Source organism: Hypomesus nipponensis, chromosome 7, assembly GCF_054491055.1.
Source record: "Hypomesus nipponensis isolate SF chromosome 7, ASM5449105v1, whole genome shotgun sequence".
In the NCBI taxonomy this organism is placed as follows: Eukaryota; Metazoa; Chordata; class Actinopteri; order Osmeriformes; family Osmeridae; genus Hypomesus; species Hypomesus nipponensis.
The window spans coordinates 15,288,452-15,311,804 of record NC_140367.1 but is presented as its reverse complement, the minus strand read 5'-3'; the positions used below and the strand labels follow the sequence as shown (position 1 = coordinate 15,311,804).

Below are 23,353 nucleotides of genomic sequence, written 5' to 3'. Positions count from 1 at the left end.
GATGAAATCCTGGCTAGCAAACAGACAATATAAAGTGGATTCTTTACTTTAGTAGCCTTTAGATCAGTGCATTTTGTTAGAACTGTCATCAGCTGCATCACATCAATCTATAATTCCAGAAATCTGTGTGTCACTGACATCTTACTCAGCGACATCACAGGCACTGTGCCTTATATGTAGTTCAAGGAATCTGTGTTTGTGTGTCTCATTGACATCTTAATCATTGACTGGCACTGTGCACTATTAAAAATATAACTGGATTTATGAACAAACCAATTGCTAAATCAAGCTAAAATCAATATCATACTTTATTATATTGCATGTGTATAATATATAATAAGGCAGAAATCCATTAGCTAGTTAACAAGTTAGAAAACATTAATAAATAACCTATTTATAATTTTAGTATTTAGTAGTTATGCATGGACAAATACTGTACATTTGTCTCAGGACAATATTCAAACTTAACAGAACAGGAAGTCAAGAGAAGTCTTGTCTGTATGTAGAACAAATTGTTAACGTGCTGGAAGTATATCTTATAAGCAACAACAAAATAATAGTTTACTGTTATTATAATATTTCACATATCTAACACCTTGTGAGCTGGTGAATACATTTTCTGTTCTCGCTGATGATTCTGTGTGTGTGTGTGTGTGTGTGTGTGTGTTGTCACTCAGGTGCTGTTGAAGGTGTTGGACCAGCACAGACAAAAGCAGTATGTAACTCCACACGTCCTACAACAGTCCCTCAGCTACCTGCGTCAGGGACTGTCCCACTCCATCACCTGGAAACACATGAAACCCCACATGCAGGTCTGGAACACACACAATACTAATCAAAAAGTAGACTTCCTAAGCTGAGTGTTGGCCTGTTAGCTGAATTGTTTCCTCCTGTTTTCTATAGACCATTTGTCAGGAGGTGATCTTCCCTCTCATGTGCTACAAAGATGAGGATGAGAAACTCTGGCAGGAGGACCCTTATGAGTACATCCGTATGAAGTTTAGTAAGTCATCACAAACCACACTCAGACATGCTGACAGACAGCCAGGCAAGCTAAGAGGATACACAACACCTTTTACCCATTTGTGTGCTTGTAGAGGTAGTGTTACATCTGGTGGCGAATGCCTGGCACGACAAGGAACCTCTCTGACATAGTCAGGTGGTTCTGTGGGCTTACTGACTGATTGGTCTGTGTGCATTCCAGACTTGTACGATGACCACGCCCTCCCCGCCACAGAGGCCCAGAGTCTCCTGTGCAAAGCCGCCCGCAAGAGGAAGGAGGTGAGGACAGTCCATCTATGAGGACTAAGAACATACAGTGGTGTGAAAAAGCCCCCTGATTGCCCCCTTGCAACCTAATAACTGTTGGAGAACCCAAGTTTGCTTCAGCTTGAGGTCACAAATGGATGGCCGGACATTCTCCTTCAGGATTTTTTGGTAGACAGCAGAATTCATGGTTCCATTTATCACAGCAAGTCTTCCAGATCCTGAAGCAGCAAAACAGCCCCAGACACACTCACTGCGTTTACATGATGGGGTCAATTCGAATTTAGCTTCGTTCGGATCATGGGAATTTTTGGGGTAACTGCTATTATCCGAATATAAATGGCAGTGAATAAACCGAATCATTGGCAATCAAAGCATGTCATATCCCAGTGCGATACGTGGCGCTGTTTTCAATACAACTAGTGGTAATACAGCCCTTTCCGCTTGACCTCTTCACCACTACCAACAACAACAATATCAACATTTTGAGAAAGACGGCGAATGGAGAGCAAGGTGAAGCTACGTCCCTCTACATTTTGTGCATGATGACAATAGGAGTACTGCAAATGCAAACGGCACTATTGGCGCTATTGGCTCTCGTTGTTTGTTTGTTTCTGCCGGGCCGGCACCCGGCAGCAACAACTTATCGTCTTTTTAGAGTTCCAGGTCACGACCTGGGAGGGAGGGCGGCGGGATCTCAAGCACACACAAAGACGCATAGTCCAGTTCATAGTCCAATTCACCGTTTACAAGCATGCGACGCGGACCGAGTTATCTCGGGGTGTCGATCGGATTGTAGTCGGACCGCAAGTATTCTAACAAAGGTGTTTACAAGAAACAGATAATTCTATTTCAGTCCAAATAAACCAGTAATTCTAATCCATGTAAACGCAGTGACTATCACCACCATATTTTACTGTTGGTATGATGTTGACAAGTACAAAAAGTCTTTTTTGTATATTATACGACATAAATTTAGATTGACAAAATATATTTGAAAATCCCTCTGAATATGTCTAGATATTCCAAGTACAAAGCAGTATGTAAAATTGTATGGCTTTACCTATTATGAGCCAAGAGTTGTCTAGCTTGACATGTGTGCTAGATGTCATTTTCCTAAAATCCTATTCACCTGTAGCACCTCCCCTTATATTGTATTTTTTGCTAGATGTTCCCCCACTTCAAAAGTCATCCTGTGGCCTTCAAAGGTGGACGGTGAGGGCATATGGTTATATTCCTTGACCGTTAACCTTTGACCTCTGCTCCTTGCTTCAACAGATTTTGCCCCAGATGATGGACTTCTGTCACCAGATCCTGATGGAGCCCACCACTGACCCTCGCAGGAAGGACGGGGGGTTGCACGTCATCGGCTCATTGGCAGAACTCTTGCTGAAGGTTTGTGTGTGTGTTATCCATCCTCTCTTTTGCCCTTTTCACTATCTATTATCTGTTGTATCCAGCTCTAATAGCTTGTCTCTCTTCTGTTTGTCTCTCTCTCCTGTGTCTCTACAGAAGCGGTTATTCAGGGATCAGATGGAGCTGATGTTACAGAACTACGTGTTCCCCCTCCTCAACTCTCCTCTGGGATACCTACGAGCTAGGGTGAGACACCATAACCTCTGGCGTTGCATACCTCCATCTGTGAATTGTATCTATCTTTCGTTTTCTGTCTGTCTGTCTTTCTGTGTGTTGTTCGGTCGGTCGGTCGGTCGGTACAGTCGGTCGAACAGGCTCTATAAAAAGGGGGCTACTGTTTCTCTTGTGCAGGGGAACACAATGGGGAGCCTTGTGATGCACTCTGGTGGCAGGAGGACAGCATTGCAGATCACTAATTTCAAAAGACATAGACAGGATTTAGTTGAGCAGTTGCAATGATTAAGGCCCAGCCATAGGGCGTGCAGATGAGTAATTTGGTGGGGTGTCTGCAGTCATGCTGGGTGCTGCACTCCTTCAGTCCACTGCGATTCCATGATGAGCTGGTTCTGAGGAACGCGGTGGAGTTGGTCAGGCAGGACCTGATTGAAGACAAGGAGATGCCCGTCAAAGTGGAGGCTGCCATTGCTCTGCAGACACTAGTCAGCAACCAAGAGCAAGGTCTGAGGCTCTACAAGCAGACACACACTCTTTCTAACACACGCACACACAAACTTACACTTACATTACACAGCTAATTGCACATACCAATAGCATCCTTGTATCAAATCTAAGCTACTATCTGGACCAAAACACACACACACTAAGTCCCATTCCTCTCTGTGTCTCTGAAGCGAAAGTCTACATCAGGCCCTACATCCGACCCATCATGCAGGAGCTGCTGCACATTGTCAAGGAGACAGAGAACGACGACCTCACCAACGTCATCCAGAAGATGATCTGTGAGTACAACCAGGAAGTGGCCGTCATCGCCGTGGACATGACGCAGAACCTGGTTAGTGTCCTCTAGACCCTAAACCATGTGTGTGTTTGTTTGCACTCTTATCTGAGTGTGTGTTTGTCTAAAAATGTGAGGAGAATGAGGTATGTGTGTGGTATGGATATGCATTCTTTGTGTGTGTGTGTATGCAGGCTGAGATTTTCACGAAGGTGCTACAGAGTGAGGAGTATGAGGAGAGTGAGGACAAGACTGTCATGGCCCTGAGCATTCTCAGCACCATTGACACTATATTGACTGTCATGGAGGACCACAAAGAGGTGAGATATCAGCAGGTGTATTTCTCTCCTCCTGATACTGTATCAGGATTGCTGCCGCCCCCCCCTTTCTCACTCTGTCTCACTCTCAGATTACTCAACAGTTGGAGGGGATCTGTTTGCAGGTCATCGGTCTGGTGTTACAGAAGCCCATCATAGGTATGGCAGGTGTGTGTGCGCACGTCATTCTGTTTTTTTTGTGTCACATGTATTAATTGTTCAGAGAGATAGAGACTGCTTGATCATTACATCTACATTTAGTCATTTAGCAGACGCTCTTATCCAAAGCGACTTACAGTAAGTACAGGGACATTCCGAGGCAAGTAGGGTGAAGTGTATTGCCCAAGGACACGTCACTTGGCACGGCCGGGAATTGAACCAACAACAGGGTTTCCCACAGCACCTTGCAGTCAAGGCGGCCACCTTGACAACACGCCTGCCACCTTAACTACGTTGTCAAAAACGTTTCTTTTTTTTAATGAGCGATATCCGCCGTGGGACTCTATCCAGTTTTCCCCCTTTCATTCCAACGGCAGTCTCCCTTCTGTCCTTAAGGAAGATTTTTGTGAATCACAGTTCATTGTCAACCTGTCCAGGCCTGTACAAAACCTGCACTCTCACTGTCTTATGTAACTTTTCAACACCCCGATCCCCACCACCTCCTCCAGAGTTCTATGAGGAGATCCTGTCCCTGGCGTTTGGGCTCACCTGTCAGACCATTTCCCCCCAGATGTGGCAGCTGCTAGGGGTCCTATACGAGGTCTTCCAGCATGACTGCTTCGACTACTTTACAGGTAACATACATACAACTGAGGTTAGTTCAAGAGTTCAAGTCTTTTATTTGTCAGGTACACAGAACAACACAGGGTTAGACTGGGCACTGAAATTCTTAAGACAAGACAACGCAAGCACCCGGCATAACATAACATATAAGTACACGGAACACAAAGTGTTTGTTAGTGTTTGGTGAAGCCGTGCATTAAGTATTTGAATTTATTGAAAGGACTGCCCCTTGGGATGTAGCATCTAATTTTTGAGACACAAATACAAAATTATAGTATACATGCAAAATACACAGTATTACATAACATACATTTCATATACACACAGCTCACTCACCCTGTCCTACCCACACCCCCAGACCTCAGCTATTGTACTAGAAAATGTGTTATAATTACCTGGAAAATACAAAATTCAATATCATCAGCATAAAGAGCCATTGAAGCACAAGGTTGTACATTAAGTATGTCATTGTAAATTATAAGCATGAACAGGTTGTTTTAAGATGAACAAATTAAGATAACCTGAAGCACAAGAAAAAGGTAGTAGATCTCAGAAAAAGAGCAAAATTATCCCAATCAGAAGGATCTTTATATTGGAATGACCCTCTTTCCAAAAAATTCTAGTGACAAAAAAAATGGATGTTGCTCATGTCTGAGTGGATATGAAGGTCTACATGGAACCAAAAACTGTTTCAAATAGGTAGGACAATTAAAACTTGAGAGGGAACCATTTCTGGGGAAATTGTAGGGTGTGTTTGCTTGTGCACTGCTTTTTTAGCAGTGGGGGCAGGTCTGTCCGAACCCCCCCGGCTGAAACAAAGTGCTAACCCTATATTTCGGAGATGGTTATTGTAATAGTCTAATAGCTAATGTAATACTGCCCATATTTTGGTCATATTTCCCCTAAAGAAATAAAGTTAGACTACTTAATGACACCTTACAGTCATATAGTATGTTCTAAAGGCATAAATGCTGCCAATTAATAATTGCCGTAACCACTTATTGTAAATGGTCAGTAGCCTAGTGTGACGGGTATGTAACAGCTGTTGCCACGCTCCGTCACGACAAGGCTCGTTTGCCACTCACTGGGCTCGAACGCACAATCTCTGACTTGCCAAGCGTGACCACTACCAGCTACGCCCAAAAAAATCTAGCTCTTTGTTGACGCGGGTGGCGTATTACATATCTGAGGAGCAAGTTTCATTTAATTCTGTTACACTATAAGGGGCCACTCGAAAGCATGTACACTGTCGGCTTCATTTGATCTTGATAGGCTAAGCATTCTTTAGCAACCCTAACCCTAATAACAAAATACCCACTATTAATTAAAACTACTTCAGCATAATAATGCGCCTAAAATACAAACGCGAGCGAGAGCAGCAATCGCTATCGAATCAACAGGCATGCAATTATGCTAGCAGGGGAAGAATACAAACAACGAAAATCACCAGTTAACTTAAAGTTGCAATAACTGTAGACTAATACAATAACAGGCTTTAATGAACTGAAAACATAAGTTATACAACTTACAGTTCTCAATGACGCACACACGCAATCCCAACTGCGCTGTGACGCGCGTGTCCTTGCTATTCTCCAACATGCACTCTAACAATCACTGCTGATAGACGGCCTAAAATCTTGTACAGCCCTATTTCTGATACTGTGGCAGCAGAAATATAGCCGTGGCGGGCCGCCACAACAAAATCAACATAGGGGAAACACTGTAGGGTACATAAACTAGCAGTACTAGTTATGCAACACTCATCATCATCATAATAGTAACATATATACAGTATAGGCCTATTTAACTTAGCTTTCTTTGCCGAGCTAGAACAACAAAGGAGCCTGATATTCAAGGGGGTCAGATGCCTGAGCGGTTAGGTAATCGGGCTAGTAATCAGAAGGTTGTCGGTACGATTCCCTGCTGTGCCAATAACGTTGTGTCCTTGGGCAAGGTACTTCACCCTACTTGCCTCGGGGGAATGTCCCTGTACTTACTGTAAGTCGCTCTGGATAAGAGCGTCTGCTAAATGACTAAATGTACATGTAGGTTTACAGTTTCTTTAATCCGATAAAAAAAAAAAAAACGTAAGTAGTCATACTAAAAACACGAAGCAAAGAAACGAATGGTCGAGTCTGAGTCTGGAACATTTGTTCCATCTAGGCTTAGGTTATATCTACTAAAAACCAAGTGAAAGGAATACTATACACTACTAATGGCATTGATTTTGTAAAGTTCACATGATGTACCATATTTCTTCGATTAAACGCTGCAGCGTTTATAACAATGTTCATTTTTGGTGCGCCATTTATTCAAGGACGGCGAGGAGAGTTCAGGGTCAATCCAAACTCTAAGTCATTTGAATGGGTCAGCTTTGTCAAGGAGTGACCCATAATAAATAATATGCTAAACGAAGGGATAAGCCTTATTTTTCAAGAGTTTGTTATTATGAAACCAGTTTTGGACCTAATTAAAATTGGACTGCATTCTGGATTTGTAAATTAGAAGTGTAAATAACAGTGTCATCAGCATCAAAATTAACCTTACAATTTGAGCATATTTGAGGTAGGTTATTAATAGAAATAGAAAAAATAAGTGGTGGACGTACTCATTTCGTCAACAATTAGTTGAAAGGGGTCTTTGTATGACCAAAGAAAATAGTTTAACAGGGACAGTTCAATCCTGGTAGGGGGTATATTAAACAGATAATCAAACCAGAGGAGTGTATTTTGAGGTAAACCAATATAATAAAACGTATAAAAGAAAAGATAATGATCAACCATAGCAAAGTCTTGGAAACATCGCTAAAAAATTGCACCCGTGAGTTGGCCTCTATCAAATGTTTGGAACACATCACTAGTGAAGTTTGGAAGAACTAAATTGTGGATTAATAAATGTTTAACCAGATTGAAAAGGAGATAAAATATTGGAACAGATTGATGTCTAAAATTATTCCAAAGTTACTCCATCTTTTGAAAAGGGGTAACTGGCGCATTTCCATTGGGGGAATTAAACAGTTACATTTAGATAAATCTACCAGAGCATACAGTATTACAAAGTTTACTAATTTGGTTTCCAAACCGTTTCTACCAGCTCTACAACTTTATTTCAACTCACATGAAAACAGTATACAAGATTTGTCTAATAAAAATGTTTGAAGAACCATCCGTACTAAAGGAATTTGATGCTTGAATTAATTACTAATCTTTCTTAATTAGTATCTTGTATATATAGCTTTTATTTTTTATTAATTAGGGTTACATTGATTACAAAATAGTCTAGGGTTATGAGAAAAGCTATCTTAATAGTAGTTAGAAATAAGAAAAGCTAACTTAATATTAGATAGATTTTGCATTCCATTTCATTCTTAATTAGCATCTTGTTTATGAAGCTTTATTGAGAATAGGGTTACATTGATTACCAAAAAGTCTAGGGTGATGAGAAAAGCTATCTAAATAGTAATTAGATTCAGCATTCCTTGTTTTGTGCTTACATAAATTATTTAACAATCTATAGGTTTACCAGTCCACATAATCTTGAGACGAACTATATTCTTGCCCAGGTTTTATCCCTTTGCTTGAAATGGTTAATACAATGTTAGCTGATCCAGCTATGTCTACCTTTAATGTTTTTTATGGGAGTATGTATATATTTAGTTGATCATCAGTAACCTGAACTTAAAATGAATTAACTGAAATGTTTCCCAGTTTATATCAATTGGGTATTGAATTAAATGGTCTACATTAATATTTTAGCATTGTCTCAGTATAATATATTTGGGAGGAGGAATTTTATTTTTCAGGGGGATAACTGAAATAATCTGTCACAACTCAATCTGTAGTTATCTTTCAGTATTTGTGACAAATATTGTATCCAATCCAACAGCGATAAATTTCGATAATCCACTCTTGTAAATGTATTACTGATTACTGAATTTATAACTGACTGGGGTTTAAATTTCTACCTACCAAATAAACAATCACCAGTTATTACTGAAGTCACCTAAGATGATCATTTAATTATGACTTTCAAGAGAATTCATAGTTTTTTATATAAATCTATTCTAAAATACACTTTGTAGAGTCTGTCAGAGCAGAGGTGACCCTCCTTGAGGGTTTAGGTTGGTTGAGGGGCAGTTCTATGGGCGTATGTGAAGCCCTCTGTGACATGCTTGCGTGTAAAAAGGGCTATACAAATACATTTGATTTGATTTTGATTAGATTTATGCATTTTAGCAATAATTAGATGTTTGCTATCATGAAGAATAATGTTGTTAAAAATACTTTAGAAAGAAATTAACTGGCTCTTTATTAGGAATGACGCACTTAAAAACAAGATGAAACATTAGTACAGTATTAACGTCACCAGACATATAGAGACAGAGATAGGTATAATGGCAGGATGGCGATGCTAGTGATGATAATGATGATGTTGAAGGTTGTGCTTTCTTCTTAGACATGATGCCTCTTTTGCACAACTACGTTACCGTGGACACTGACATGCTCCTATCCAACCCCAAACACCTAGAGGTAATCTACACCATGTGCAGAAAGGTGAGTCCCCACACAGTATGGCTATGTGTGTGTTCTTAAATATATGCATGTGTCTGACAGTCTCTTTTAATGCGTGTCTGTGTGTAATTCTTATTTACTTTGTGTATTGTGAGAGTGTGTGTCTGACTGTGTGTAATGTGCGTGCAAGTACGTCTATGTGACCTCTGACCTCTGTCAGGTGCTAAGCAGTGATGCGGGGGAGGATGCAGAGTGCCACGCCGCCAAGCTGCTGGAGGTCATCATCCTCCAGTGTCGGGGTCGAGCCATCGACCAGGTGAGACGGAACACATGAAACATTCAAGAACACCAAGGGCCTCATGCATAAACATTGCGTAAACATTGCGTTCGCACAAAAAGCTTGCGTACGCTGGTTTTCACGCACAGTTTGTGATGTATAAAGATTTACTTGACGCGAGAGTGTGCGGACCGTCCGTAAAGTCTTGTCTGGCTCTGTAACGTGGCAAATTCAAACTGAAAAGTGCAGAAACTCACCAAATATTGCAGAATAAAGTTTCCACTACTACGTTTATGACGTTGACTATTCAAAAAACATAAAAATAAGTTTGATTATTAATGTGGATGATCACATCAAAATTCCAAAACCCAAAACTGGAAATGCTATATAGCCTTCTGTTTAATCCGCCACCACTTAATAACTTCTGTTAAACTTGTGTGTCAAACAAATGACAAAATCACTCAGGAAATGCATGTCACGCTAACCCTATAGCTGCCATGCTGTTACGATGCACCATTTGTAAAGTGCATTACAAGTCATTTTATTTGTAATGCACTTTACATTTAGCTAAATCTCAAAGTGATACAGGTTAAAAACACGAAAGGGCGCAAATAGTGACAGTTTTCCACTCCGCCGACTTTCTTTTGTCGCTAATACCTGATGACAGACCGCCAAACGGGACACATTTTCTCGTCTCCACCCTCGGTTGTCAGAACCTCAATCTCACAGTCACCATATTTCTTTCAATAAACGCAGCAGAGTTTAACGTTCATTTTTCGTGTGGCGTTTTTGAGGGCAGCGTTTTTTCGAAGAAATATGGTAATTCAGACAAAGAAATGACCTCAGGAGTGCATTTACAGTCCATCTGTATATTCATTTATGGGAGGAGGCAAGGCGGGGTCAGTGGCTCGTTCACGTGCGGTCAATTTCACGTTGATTGTGATTTATAAAGGAAAGGTGCGCAGGACCTGGTGTACGACCGGTTTTATACATGTGAATATTTCTGTGCGTAGTTACTTTTCGAGTTTTGGCCATACGCCATCTTCTGGTATGAAAGTTGCACAATCCTTTGTACATGAGGCCCCAGGTTCTCACATCTGTGTGTCTTGCCTTCAAGGGGCCTTCAAGGTTCCATATTAACAGTAAGCCAGCAACAAAGCACTCACTTTGCTCACTTGTGCAAAGAAATGGATTAGTGACTTTACCCAACGCAGCTTTGTTCGTTCAGGTTCCCTAAAATGTTTTTAAAAAAATACGCATAGGCAGCCCATTGGGTTTCAACCTTTTATTATTATTATTGTTTTGCATCTTCTTCCTCTCCCATTGGAGTCTATGACAGCCCCTAGAACTGTAAGGTAAAAGGTTGTGGAATTTTAAAACAAGCATTGGGGACAGTCCCCTGATCCTTTTCAACAGGTTTCATATCTTCACCTTGAGCACTCCACCAATTAGTCAAAGCTATAGATTCGTTTACACATAGCTTTTGAATTGTATGCCCGATTTAAAAAAAATGAGGTACCATATTTCCTGGATTAAACTGAGTTCAACAAACTAAATGCTGTCAATTTCCGCCAAATTGGATTTTCACCTATATATGTTTTTTATCAAATTGTATTATTACTAGAGACCATTTGTCCGGTACAAGCTATCAAATTTAGCAATTGAGCCGCCAAACCACATGTTGGAAATTTCGCAGTAACTTATTGAGAAATTTGCACCAAACGTAGTTTGTCAACTTGGTACCCTGTTCTGAGGATGTACAACACATTTTGTGTCACGATCACTGGGCAGGGAGGGACAAATTTGTTGCTGCAGGAAGAAAAAATGTGTTTTGGCTAATAACTGTTGACAAGTCTTCTTTGTCACATCCTATCTTAACACATATCAACATATCAAAACATGTTAACCATTGTCAATAAAATCTTTTTTTTTTTTTTTTAAGGCCACACATATTCCAATCATCACCATATTTGGCACAGATAGGCTGCCACTGCAGTGCTAGCCGCCTTAAATATGCTAAGGCACAGCTGACGATGGCTCTAGCTAATTATGATGAAAACAAAGCGCGGCGGCAACTACCCAGAAACTCGATCTCGAGCTAGTTACCATAGACCAGGGGTAGGCAACCCTGGTCCTCGAGGGCCGCTGTCCTGCATGTTTTAGAAGTTTCCCTGCTCCAGTACACTTGATTCAAATCAATGGCTCGTTATCAAGCTCTGTGGAACCTGGGTAATGACCATTCATTTGAATCCGGTGTGCTGGTGCAGGGAAACATCTAAAACAGGCTGGACAGCAGCCCTCGAGGACCAGGGTTTACATTTAGTCATTTAGCAGACGCTCTTATCCAGAGCGACCTACAGTAAGTACAGGGACATTTTCCCTGAGGCAAGTAGGGTGAAGTGCCTTGTCCAAGGACACAACGTCACGATTATTAGCCTGATGCTCTACCCGCTCAGCCACATGACTCCTACCTGGTTGCCTACCCCTCGCATAGACCAATCTAGATGCTAAACTTTTAAAGCTCTGCTTGTGGGACTAGTCTAGCTAACACAATAATGAAACAAGTCTGATTAACCTCACTAGTAAGATGGCAGTCAAGATGTTCACTCAGCAGAAACTTCTGTGTTTCTGCGCAATATCACGAACAGGGGCCCTTTCTCCGTACGTCGCTTATAACATCCGAGATCAAATGATACATCCAAGATGACATCATCTTGCGTATCATGATCTTGCTAATTCAGTTCTTCAAACACCCATGTTGTTTATAATTAGTATAGCTGGATTGATATATTTACATTTACATTTATTTAGCAGACGCTTTTATCCAAAGCGAATTCCAAGAGAGAGCTTTACAAAGTGCATAGGTCACTGATAATAACAACAAGATAGCCCCAAAGCATTGCGGGTAACTAAAAACAAGAAGCACACATTGTGAACAACCAAAAAATAAGTGCCAAAGGGAAGAACCATAAGAGCATGTAGTTAAGCAAGTTACAATTAAACAACATGAATCTCTAAGTGAAAGTGTACCTGTAGAAAAGCAAGCAACAGTAAAATAAAATAAAAATAAGATTAACTGAAAAGAATATTTTGCAGCGAATACAACAGTTCAAATCAGTTACCACTAACCAACAAGAGCAACAAGTCTCTAACCAAGAGTCATTGTGATCCTTGAGGAAACTAGCGTTGGGTTTAACAAACCATTCCTAAGTACCGTTGTACTCCCGGAACAAGTGCGTCTTGAGCCTTCTCTTGAAGGTGGAGAGACAGTCTGTGTTACTGATGGAGGTGGGGAGTTAATTCTACCACTAGGGGGCCAGGCAGGAGAAGAGCTTGTGTTGGGACCGGGCAGTCTTGAGCGGTGGGACCACCAGGCGGTTGTCTGAAGAAGACCGTAGGTGGCGAGTGGGGGTGTAAGGCTGCAGGAGAAACTTGATGTAGTCGGGTGCAGTCCCGTTCACTGCTCTGAAGGTCAGTACCAGGGTCTTGAATCTGATGCGGGCCGTGATGGGTAGCCAGTGGAGGGAGGTGAGGAGCGGGATAACGTGGGAGCGTCTGGGTAGATTGTAGACCAGGCGGGCCTCTGCGTTCTGAATCCTCTGAAGAGGACGGGTTGCGAATGCTGGGAGATCGGCGAGCAGCGAGTTGCAGTAGTCCAACTTGGAGAGGACAAGTGCTTGGACAAGCAGCTGGGTGGAGTGCTCAGACAGGTATCTCCTGATCTTCCGGATGTTGTAGACTACACGACCGGGAGACCGCAGCAATGTGGGCCTTGAGGGAGGGCTCGTCATCCATGGTAACCCCAAGGTTCCTGGCAGAGGATGAAAGGGTCACCATCGCAGATCCCAGGGTGATTGAGAGGTCGTGGGAGATGGAGGGTTTGGCCGGGATGATGAGAAGTTCTGTTTTGGCGAGGTTCAGCTGGAGGTGGTGCTCGATCATCCAGGCGGAGATGTCTGCGAGGCAGGCCGCAATCCTAGCTGAGAACCCCTGATCGGTCGAGGGGAACGACAGGTACAGCTGCATGTCGTCAGCATAGCAGTGGTAGGAGAAGCCATGGGAGGTGATGATTGGTCCAAGTGAGGTGGTGTACAGAGAGAAGAGGAGGGGTCCAAGGACGGAGCCCTGTGGGACACCATAGGAGAGCTGGCGAGGGTCTGACAGTTTGCCTCCCCAGGAGACCTGGTAGGATCTTCCCGACAGGTAGGATGAGATCCACTGGAGTGCAGTGCCAGTGATGCCCATCTCAGAAAGTCTGTAGAGCAGGATCTGGTGGTTAACCGTATCAAACTGATAAAACAAAGGTTCTGTACGTCTTCAGTCACTTCTCAAAATTTAAAAACAGCACTGGAACTCAGCAGGGTTAATGCAAAGTGTTTTATTGGTTCTCAGGTAACAAAGATTGCCAATAGAACGTGAGCGTGATCTCGGGATCAGACTGAAGTTTTCTCCGTACAATTTAACTTATATAGTCTTTCTCCCCATTGTATGTTAATATGGTACGATATTTTGTTGGTTTCGCAGACATTAGGTAATCTTACAAAGCGGATCCCTTGTCTCAGGGGATTCAAAACAGGTACTTTCCTACGTAGACACTTCTTCCAATTAGGAACTTTCTGACCTTGAACAGCCAGCTGCATTAGGCTTCTGGGCGTAAGGCCGCAAATATATCTCGTAAGTTACAGCTATGCATCCTGGTCCTTTATGAAGGCATACACATGCTCCTCTCCCCCACTCATCCTTTAATTATTTAAACCTTATTTTTGGGCTTCATGTCTCCGACTATTGTTTAGGAATAACAATAATCAGCAAACAGCTTTGCATCTGGTTTCCTATAATATAGCATGTACTACAAAGGTGATTACAAGTTTCATTGAATCCAAAATCATTAACCATATTCATAATTACAACAGTATGGTGTTTTTTTTCCACAACAAAACGCTGCAAAAAGGTCCAGCAGAATGATGACGGATGACCTTGAAGCCGCTCTGGCAGACTGGAGGGCAGTGTTGACTGAAAGGAGGGCAGTCTCTGTGGAGTGTCCTGTTTTGAAGCCCGATTGGTTGGGGTCAAGCAGGTTGTTCTGAGAGAGAAAGTTAGACAGTTGGTTAGATACAGCACGTTCAATTGTTTTAGAAAAGAAGGGTAACAGTGATACCGGTCTGTAGTTCTGGAGGACGGCAGGGTTAAGGGAGGGTTATGCGTTGGTCTAAAAGGGGGTATGCATTGATAGTAGAAACCTTGATCAGCAACGCTGCTATTGGCTGCTAAGTCTATGGCTGCTTACCTTGGCCAAAAAGAGCATCCCTTTTTTTCCCCAACAGAGCAACAGCTTGCTCAAAGGTTACTCCGAATATTAAGATTTAATCAGAACGTCAGGGAACACCTCAAAGTCTGCAAAATCCAAGAAAGAGGGCTGGCAAAAAGTAGCAGACCAAATCAAATAAGGAGTAGTGACCAAGTTAGATGATATATTGCTTATTACAGTAAGCTAGGCCTAAGTTTTTTTTAAGTACTTTGTTTATCATCTTTAATGTCATAATGTGGTTTCAACAAATGTATATGTAAATGACACCCTCACACAAAAAACTAAATGACTATCTCTCAAAAAGTGGCCTATAGTAGCATATTGCGCGTAAGGATCTATCTATCACGCAATGAGCAATTAATTCGGTTTCATGTTAAATTCTGCTAATTATTCTTGCACCTTCCGCAACTGTTGTAAAAACGGGAAAGGCATGGCTGTGACAGACTTCCTGTATCACCTCTGCTTTTAAAGCTTCAATCTAATTGTGTTTACATAAAATGAACCTGCTCCCGAGCAAGTTTAAGCTTACGGACCTGTTGCTATGACAGCAAGTCCAGGATGAGCTTGGAAGAACCATGAGCCATGTGATACCCCAATAATTGGAGCACATCCTTCGGTCCCCCTTTTTGAAGATGGGAGCCACCATCCAGGTCTGCCATTCCAAAGGCACTTTTCCTGACTACCCACAACACTGAAGAAATCCACATCATCTGCTTTATCCGGGGTCAGGTCACAGTGGCAGCAGGCTAAGTAGGGTATTCCAGAAGTCCCAGCAAAGCTATCCATTTCTGCCTGGGGGATCCTGAGGCAGGGTATGGTGTGCTTTTCTTATAATATATATTTTTTTGTCTGTGAACTGCAAAAAAAGCTCCAGTTTTGACTCATCTATCCTAAGGACATTCTCCCTGAAGAATTGTGGTTTGTCAACATGCATTTTAGCGAATTCCAATATTGCTTTTTTATGTTTTCCTTTCAAAATTGAAGTCCTCCTGGGTCTTTTTCCATAGAGGCCACTTACGCTCAAAAGCAACAGTTGGTGCGATCAGAAACTGAAGTACCTTCACTTTGGAGTTCATCTGGTTTCTCTTTGGCAGTTGTCCTTGGTTTTTCTCCTACTATTCACACTATCCTTCTGTTTAATCTGGGGTCTATTTTCCTCTGGCAGCCATATACAGGGAGGTTAGCTACAGTTCCATGGACCTTGAACTTCTTTATAATATTTGCAACTGTTTTCACAGGAACATTAAGATTTATTTTTCTTTCTTGGTAGCCATGAAAGTCAGGAGCACCAGCTAAAATGTAGTAGCACCCAACCCAAAATGTTCAAATCGTCTTTTCAGCTCTTCAAATTTTGGATGCGAGTTGGCTCCCTGTCACTTGACAACGGAGCGCAGTGACAATGAGTTATTGACGGCAAATTTTAACCAATTTAAAATATGCATTAAAGTTAAGAATGTAAAGAGGAAGTTTAACTGGTTATGTAATGTTGGATAGAACGGTAGAGCAGGCACATTAGGCAGTAGGCTAATTATTGAGCATTTTGTAAAGAAACAGGTTGCCCTATAACGATAATTGCACTTGCACAAATGTTCTCAAATATATTTTGAGGTCACAGAGATACAATTTTGGGAGCATATGCAACCAAAGTGGTCGCAATTTCAAGCCCTGTCTATTTCTTTTCTGATCTCCTCAGACAACTCATTTGCTTTCTGTGGTCCATGTTCAGTGTGGTGCACACAATCATATCAAATGGCACAGTGACTACTTTTCACCAAATAAATAAGATTAATTACCTTACAAGATTGGAGACTAATTAAAGAAAAAAAAAATGTTTGAAAAATCATAATGTAGAATCAGCAATAATTCATCTACTTTCACAGCTTCTTAACTTTATTCTATGACATACCAATGGCATGTAAGTATGGAGTACATGATGCAATAGCTTTTAATATCATTGCTTTCAGGAGGAATTAAGCATTATTTCAATGAGCTATAAGGGTACCAACAAATGTGAGCGCATCTCTATCTCAGTAAATCTTTGATGCATTCAATGACGGTATATATCCTCTGAACCCTACTCTGGGGATGTTAAACATGTGTTTTGCATAATTTCACTAGCTCGGTCCCCTCATTCCTAAAAGTAGGATTTTAACTAAATCCATACCAGAGCTTGATTGATATTGCCTGATACAATGGAACCTCACTCACCTGAATTACAGACAGACTCAAGGAAACGCTCACTGAAAAAAATTATATTAATTGTGTCCAAGGTCTGCCTCCGTCCGTCATCCGTCCGTCATCTGACGCTTGTCCGGGGATCGGGTCGCTGGGGCAGCGACCTAAGCAGGGAGGCCCAGGCTTCCCTCTCCCCGACCACTTCCACCACCTCTTCCTGGGGGACCCCGAGGCGTTCCCAGGCCAGCCGAGTGACATAGTCCCTCCAGCGTGTCCTGGGTCTTCCCCGGGGCCTCTTCCCAGTGGGACGTGCCCGGAACACCTCACCAGGGAGGCGTCCAGGAGGCATCCTAATCAGATGCCCGAGCCACCTCAGCTGGCTCCTCTCAACGCGGAGGAGCAGCGGTTCTACTCTGAGCCCCTCCCGGATGACCGAGCTTCTCACCCTATCTCTAAGGGAGAGCCCGGACACCCTGCGGAGAAAGCTCATTTCGCCCGCTTGTATTCGCGATCTCGTTCTTTCGGTCACTACCCATAGTTCGTGACCATAGGTGAGGGTAGGAACGTAGATCGACTGGTAAATAGAGAGCGTTGCCTTTCGACTCAGCTCCTTCTTCACCATGACGGACCGATCGGAGCCCGCATCACTGCGGACGCTGCACCGATCCGCCTGTCGACCTCGCGCTCCATTCTTCCCTCACTTGTGAACAAGACCCCGAGATACTTGAACTCCTCCGCTTGGTTCAGGATCTCCTCCCCGACCCGGAGATGGCACTCCACCCTTTTCCGGTCGATAACCATGGCCTCAGATTTGTAGGTGCTGATTCGCATCCCAGCCGCTTCACATTCGGTTGCGAACCGCTCCAGTGAGAGCTGAAGGTCACGGCCAGATTGAAGCCAACAGGACAACATCATCTGCAAAAAGCAGCGACCCAATCCTGAGGTCACCAAACCGGACCCCCTCAACACCCTGGCTGCGCCTAGAAATCCTGTCCATATAGGTAATGAACAGAATCGGTGACATAGGGCAGCCCTGGCGGAGTCCAACCCTCACCGGAAACAAGTTCGACTTACTACCGGCAATGCGGACCAAACTCTGGCACCGGTCGTACAGGGACCGGACAGCCCCGATCAGGGAATCCGGTACCCCGTACTCTCGGAGCACCCCCCACATGAGCCCCCGAGGGACACGGTCCAACGCCTTTTCCAAATCCACTTCCAAATGTGTAGACTGGTTGGGCGAACTCCCATGTACCCTCCAGGACTCCGCGGAGGGTATAGAGCTGGTCCACTGTTCCACGGCCAGGACGAAAACCACATTGCTCTTCCTGAATCCGAGGTTCGACAATCCGGCGGACCCTCCTCTCTAGGACCCCTGAATAGACTTTCCCAGGGAGGCTGAGGAGTGTGATCCCCCTAAAGTTGGAGCACACCCTCCGGTCCCCCTTTTTAAAGAGGGGAACCACCACCCCGGTCTGCCAGCCCAGAGGCACTGGACCGATGTCCACGCGATGTTGCAGAGTCGTGTCAACCAAGACAGCCCTACAACATCCAGAGCCTTAAGGAACTCTGGGCGGACCTCGTCCACCCCAGGGGCCCTGCCACCGCGGAGCTTTTCAACCACCTCGGCGACCTCAGCCCCAGAGATAGAAGGGCCCCTCCCGATGTCCCCAGACTCTGCCTCCATGTCGGAAAGCGTGTTGGTTGAATTAAGGAGGTCTTCGAAGTATTCCTTCCACCGATCCAGGACGTCCCCCGTCGAAGTCAGCAGCGCACCATCTCCACCGTATACAGTGTTGACAGAGCACTGCTTCCCCCTCCTGAGTCGCCGGATGGTGGTCCAGAACCTTTTTGAAGCCGTTCGGAAGTCATTCCATGGCCTCGCCGAACTCCTCCCATGCCCGGGTTTTTGCCTTCGCGACCGTCGAAGCCGCGCTCCGCTTGGTCTGCTGGTACACATCAGCTGCCTCTGGGGTCCTACCAGCCAATAAAGTTCGATAGGCCTCCTTCTTCAGCTTGACGGCATCCCTCACCTCCGGAGTCCACCACCGGGTCCGAGGGTTACCGCCGCGACATGCACCGACCGCCTTGCGGCCGCAGCTCCGGTCAGCCGCTTCAACAATGGAGGCACGGAACATGGCCCATTCGGACTCAATGTCCCCGGCCCCCCCCGATACATGATTGAAGCTCTCCCGGAGGTGGGAGTTGAAGCTCCTTCTGACAGAGGGTTCCGCCAGCCGTTCCCAGCAGACCCTCACATTACGTTTGGGCCTGCCAGGCCTGACCGGCGTCCTCCCCCACCATCGAAGCCAACTCACCACCAGGTGGTGATCAGTTGACAGCTCCGCCCCTCTCCTCACCCGAGTGTCCAAAACATGCGGCCCCAAGTCCGACGACACGACTACAAAGTCGATCATCGAACTGAGACCTCGGGTGTCCTGGTGCCAGTTGCGCATATGGACACCCTTATGCTTGAACATGGTGTTCGTTATGGACAAGCCGTGTTTAGCACAGAAGTCCAACAACAGAACACCACTCGGGTTCAGATCCAAGGTCTGCCTCTTAACTCAAATACATGAAATAATCTGAAAACTATTTATTCTTCCCTTTCTTTCTCTACTTTCTTCCCTCTTTCCCTCCCCTTCTCTTGTTCTTTCATCCTCCCCTCTCCCTCCAGGTCATCCCTCTGTTTGTGGAGGTAGTTTTGGAGCGGCTGACACGGGGGGTCAAGTCCAGTGAGCTTAGGACCATGTGTCTTCAGGTGGCCATCGCAGCCCTCTACTACAACCCCGCCCTCCTCATGCACACCCTCGACAACATGCACTTCCCCCACAACCCCCAGCCAATCACGGCACACTTTGTCAACCAGTGGATGAACGACACAGAGTTCTTCCTGGGGTGAGGGCGGGAGAGAGCTGCATTTCCTGAACCTCACTATAGTGATATACATTAGTTCTGCACAGTGTGTCTTACAACAGTATTGCTTTTGGTCTTAAATCAAATGCTAAGCATTTTCTTTGATTCATATTTCACTATTTCACTCTTTTATTCCCTTCTTTCCGCTCAACTATTCCCTCTCTCTCTCTATCCTCTTCTCTTTCTCTCACCCACACCCCATCTCCCAGGCTGCACGACCGTAAGATGTGCATCATTGGGTTAAGCTTGTTGATGGAGCTCCCAAGCCGGCCAGCGGTGGTTGAGGAGGTAGCTGCCCAGATTGTACCCTCCGTCCTGCTCCTCTTCCTGGGGCTCAATCATCTCTATGCTTCCCGCCTCCTTCACAAGCCAGACTTGCTAGCCAGGGCTGGGGGAGCAGAGGAGGACCAGAATGGTGAGGGGAGGGGGGGCAACTCTGTCCCAGATAACCCAGACAAGTCTTAGCTTAAATGGTCTACAGTTCAGTAAGTATGTGTTCAGGGTGTTGATATTGCAGGAAAACATATTGAGCTAATAAGACATTTATTAACCTGACCTGTGCCCATGGTGTTTTCGTTCTGCAGGAGCTAGTCTGCAGTTCTAGCAAGCAAGCTATCTCCCAGAAGCTAACTAGCCTAGCTAGCTAACAAAAACAGAAAAACTGCTGTATAACAAACCGGGCGACATCATTGCCAGCTATGTTTCCTGTAACAACACCACACTGATCTGCATTTGACAGCTTTCATGTAAAAACAGAGGGTTGTTTCTGCCAACAGAGGAGATTCCCAGTGATGAGGATGAGGTGAATGAGAAACGCACGGCCATGCATCAGCAGGCCAGCAGGCCGGCGGGTCAGGAGGAGGAAGAGGAGGAGGATGAGGAGGACTACTGGGATGAAGCAGGTCTGGAGGGCACGGCCCTGGAGGAGTACAGCACGCCCCTGGACTACGACAATGGAGAGGATGAGTACCAGTTCTTCACTGCAGCACTGCTTAGTGAGTCACCTGGAGGATACACTATCATACACACACTGCCATACACACACACACACACACAGACGGACACACTATCATAAAACACACTATCATACAGACACACACTATCACCACATACTGTGGTGGAATATATCGTTTTAAAACCAATTATTTATTTACATCGATAATACTTAACAAAGATCTTTTGTGATCCATCTATCGATAGGTATATATATGTTCTTAATATCTGGTCTTTATAAGCAAAAATCAATCATTGTAAACGTCACATTCCTTTCCCTCAATGAACTTCTGCTCATAGAAAAGACATGCATCTGTCTCAAGGCCCTTGTTATCATCAGCTCACTCCAAACAATACAATCTTTCAGTACAATCAGAGTTGAACCATCAGTAACCCTCAGACCAATTGTCTCAAAACACTGTTATCCTTCCATTCCACAGGATCCCCCCATAGCAGCTAAGATCACATCATAGAACTTTAGGGGGGGGTCCATCCTAAATGGTGAACTGGTTTCTGCAGGGTCACCAACTTCAGAAGTAATTAAAACATAAATTCAGAAGTAATTAAAACATACATTTTTACATAGACTTACATAAACACACACAATCTACCAAGAGGGTATTCCAGATGGCGGGTTTAGTGAAAACACTGAGATGGTTAACCCCATCTCAGATGGGGCAAACTCTGGGTTTTCCATTCCTGAAAGAGAGGTAATGCAAACTGTGGGTGAGTGTCCATGGTAACTGAATCTGTGAACCTAACCTGCTCGCTGGCAGGTTTTCCTTAACAAACTGCATTTCTACCTATCCCCTGCCACTGTCTGAGCCTGATAAAGTTGGCAGACATGGGGTGTCCTTTCCTGGTTCAGTCGACCAATCTCAAACAAAAGTAGATTTGCTTAGCCTTACGTCAGGAGAGAATTATAAGACCGTGATCAAATGTGCTTTGATTCCCTGATGAATACCTAAGTGAACGTTACCGTTTTCCATCACACTACATAATGTATTTTAGCCACATTCTTAGACCTTACATTGCTGATGTTACACACCGTGGACGTGCAGTCCACAGTTCTGCATGCAGAATTCACCTGCCATTAACGGAAAATCTCACTGGTTGCAGCTATGCAGGCTAATAGACCCGCTTTCCTGGCAATGCCATCCATGCCCTGTTCAACAGAATCATAATGTGCGATTAGTTGTTCCATTCATTATTCTCATCACTTCAGTATACATTTAAAACTGACAATTCCACACAAGACTGTAAATGGGGAAACAACTACCAGTAGCTACTGTACATGTAGGCCTCTCGGATGCAGCAGTCAATGTTTCTTTATGATCATAATCATTATCTGTGATGAAAAGCATTCAGTTGGGGTAACTGCTACTACTTCCACTACAAGTGGAAATAGGCACAAACTGACTGAATTTACTTTGTATCATGTCAATTATAAATATAGCTGTAAGCAGCAATGAGGTGGCCAAGCTGGTAAAGCAGGTAAATTGAACAAATTTTTTTTTAGACATCACACAGAACAGGGTTCTGAGTAAATGCAGCTATGAATCCATCGTAGATTTGCTGAGATACAACCCAACTTCTTGTTTGCCGGCTTTGCCGCATATTTTGATTGGCTGTACCGATCAAACCGTTTCAAAAATCGAAAATAATTTTGATAGTTTGTGTGAGGATTGCCATGACTATATACAGCTAGACTACAGGTAGCTAGCGACTGCGTTGTACCTGGCTTCCTTTGCAGTGGCTTACAGTCTCGCTAAACAGAAAACCAGTGACATGGCAGGCTCGTTGGCTTTGAACCTCTTACGTTGCCCTTGCCAGGACACAAATTTATCCTAGTGAGCTATTCTCACTTTGTTCAGTTACTGTGTAAAAATAAAAGCAGTTTTTCAACTGGCAAGCGGTTGTTAGATTTGTTTAAACAGCTGTAATTCAGTCCTATTTTGACATGTCAATGTGATTGTGGTCTGAAGCTAATCTGTACCAAATTGGGTCAATATTGGATACGTTTTGTTACGCGCACGCCTAGTGGCAGAGTGAGAGGGACGTTTATTGTCCTTTCTGAAAGTAACTTTTAAATATAACACTTTAGTGGCGCGGCGGCCTTGCACATGGTGGTGATTGGAAAGGGGAGTGGAATGGTGTCCTGATTGGGGCCCGGGTAATTAAGGGGAGGAGTTTATTGTTTTTGAACTACTGGATGGCGGAAAGAGGGGGGGACCTGAGAGTTGTTTTGAGAGTGTCACCATCCATGCGACCGGTTATCCCCCTGGGTTTTCTGTCCCCCAGCCTGCTGATCTGTCTTGTAGTGGCACACGCCGTGCTTAATGTATAGAACACATATATAATATGATCGACCCGACCAACCGCGGGCGAGCTGTCCGCCGAACCGAACGGCGGCTTGGGCTGTCCTGGAGACTGGGG

At 44.0% G+C, this 23,353-nt stretch overlaps 1 protein-coding gene across 6 annotated transcripts in view; it reads left to right on the top strand.

The window, feature by feature from the left end:
- Nucleotides 1-23,353, top strand: part of ipo8 (importin 8) — a 40,828-nt gene that overhangs the window by 3,866 nt on the left and 13,609 nt on the right. For 3 of the 6 annotated variants that reach the window (XM_084701330.1, XM_084701328.1, XM_084701327.1), the window contains exons 9-23: nt 678-812; nt 904-1,003; nt 1,205-1,281; nt 2,545-2,661; nt 2,779-2,868; nt 3,195-3,360; nt 3,534-3,694; nt 3,832-3,957; nt 4,047-4,122; nt 4,623-4,748; nt 9,193-9,290; nt 9,469-9,564; nt 19,686-19,906; nt 20,134-20,339; nt 20,701-20,919. In XM_084701330.1, coding sequence (XP_084557456.1) covers nt 678-812; nt 904-1,003; nt 1,205-1,281; nt 2,545-2,661; nt 2,779-2,868; nt 3,195-3,360; nt 3,534-3,694; nt 3,832-3,957; nt 4,047-4,122; nt 4,623-4,748; nt 9,193-9,290; nt 9,469-9,564; nt 19,686-19,906; nt 20,134-20,339; nt 20,701-20,919 — 2,014 coding nt within the window. Of the gene's footprint in view, nt 1-677; nt 813-903; nt 1,004-1,204; nt 1,282-2,544; nt 2,662-2,778; nt 2,869-3,194; nt 3,361-3,533; nt 3,695-3,831; nt 3,958-4,046; nt 4,123-4,622; nt 4,749-9,192; nt 9,291-9,468; nt 9,565-19,685; nt 19,907-20,133; nt 20,410-20,700; nt 20,920-23,353 lie in introns of those variants that run through there. The other 3 variants (XM_084701329.1, XM_084701332.1, XM_084701331.1) reach the window with 3 other exon arrangements.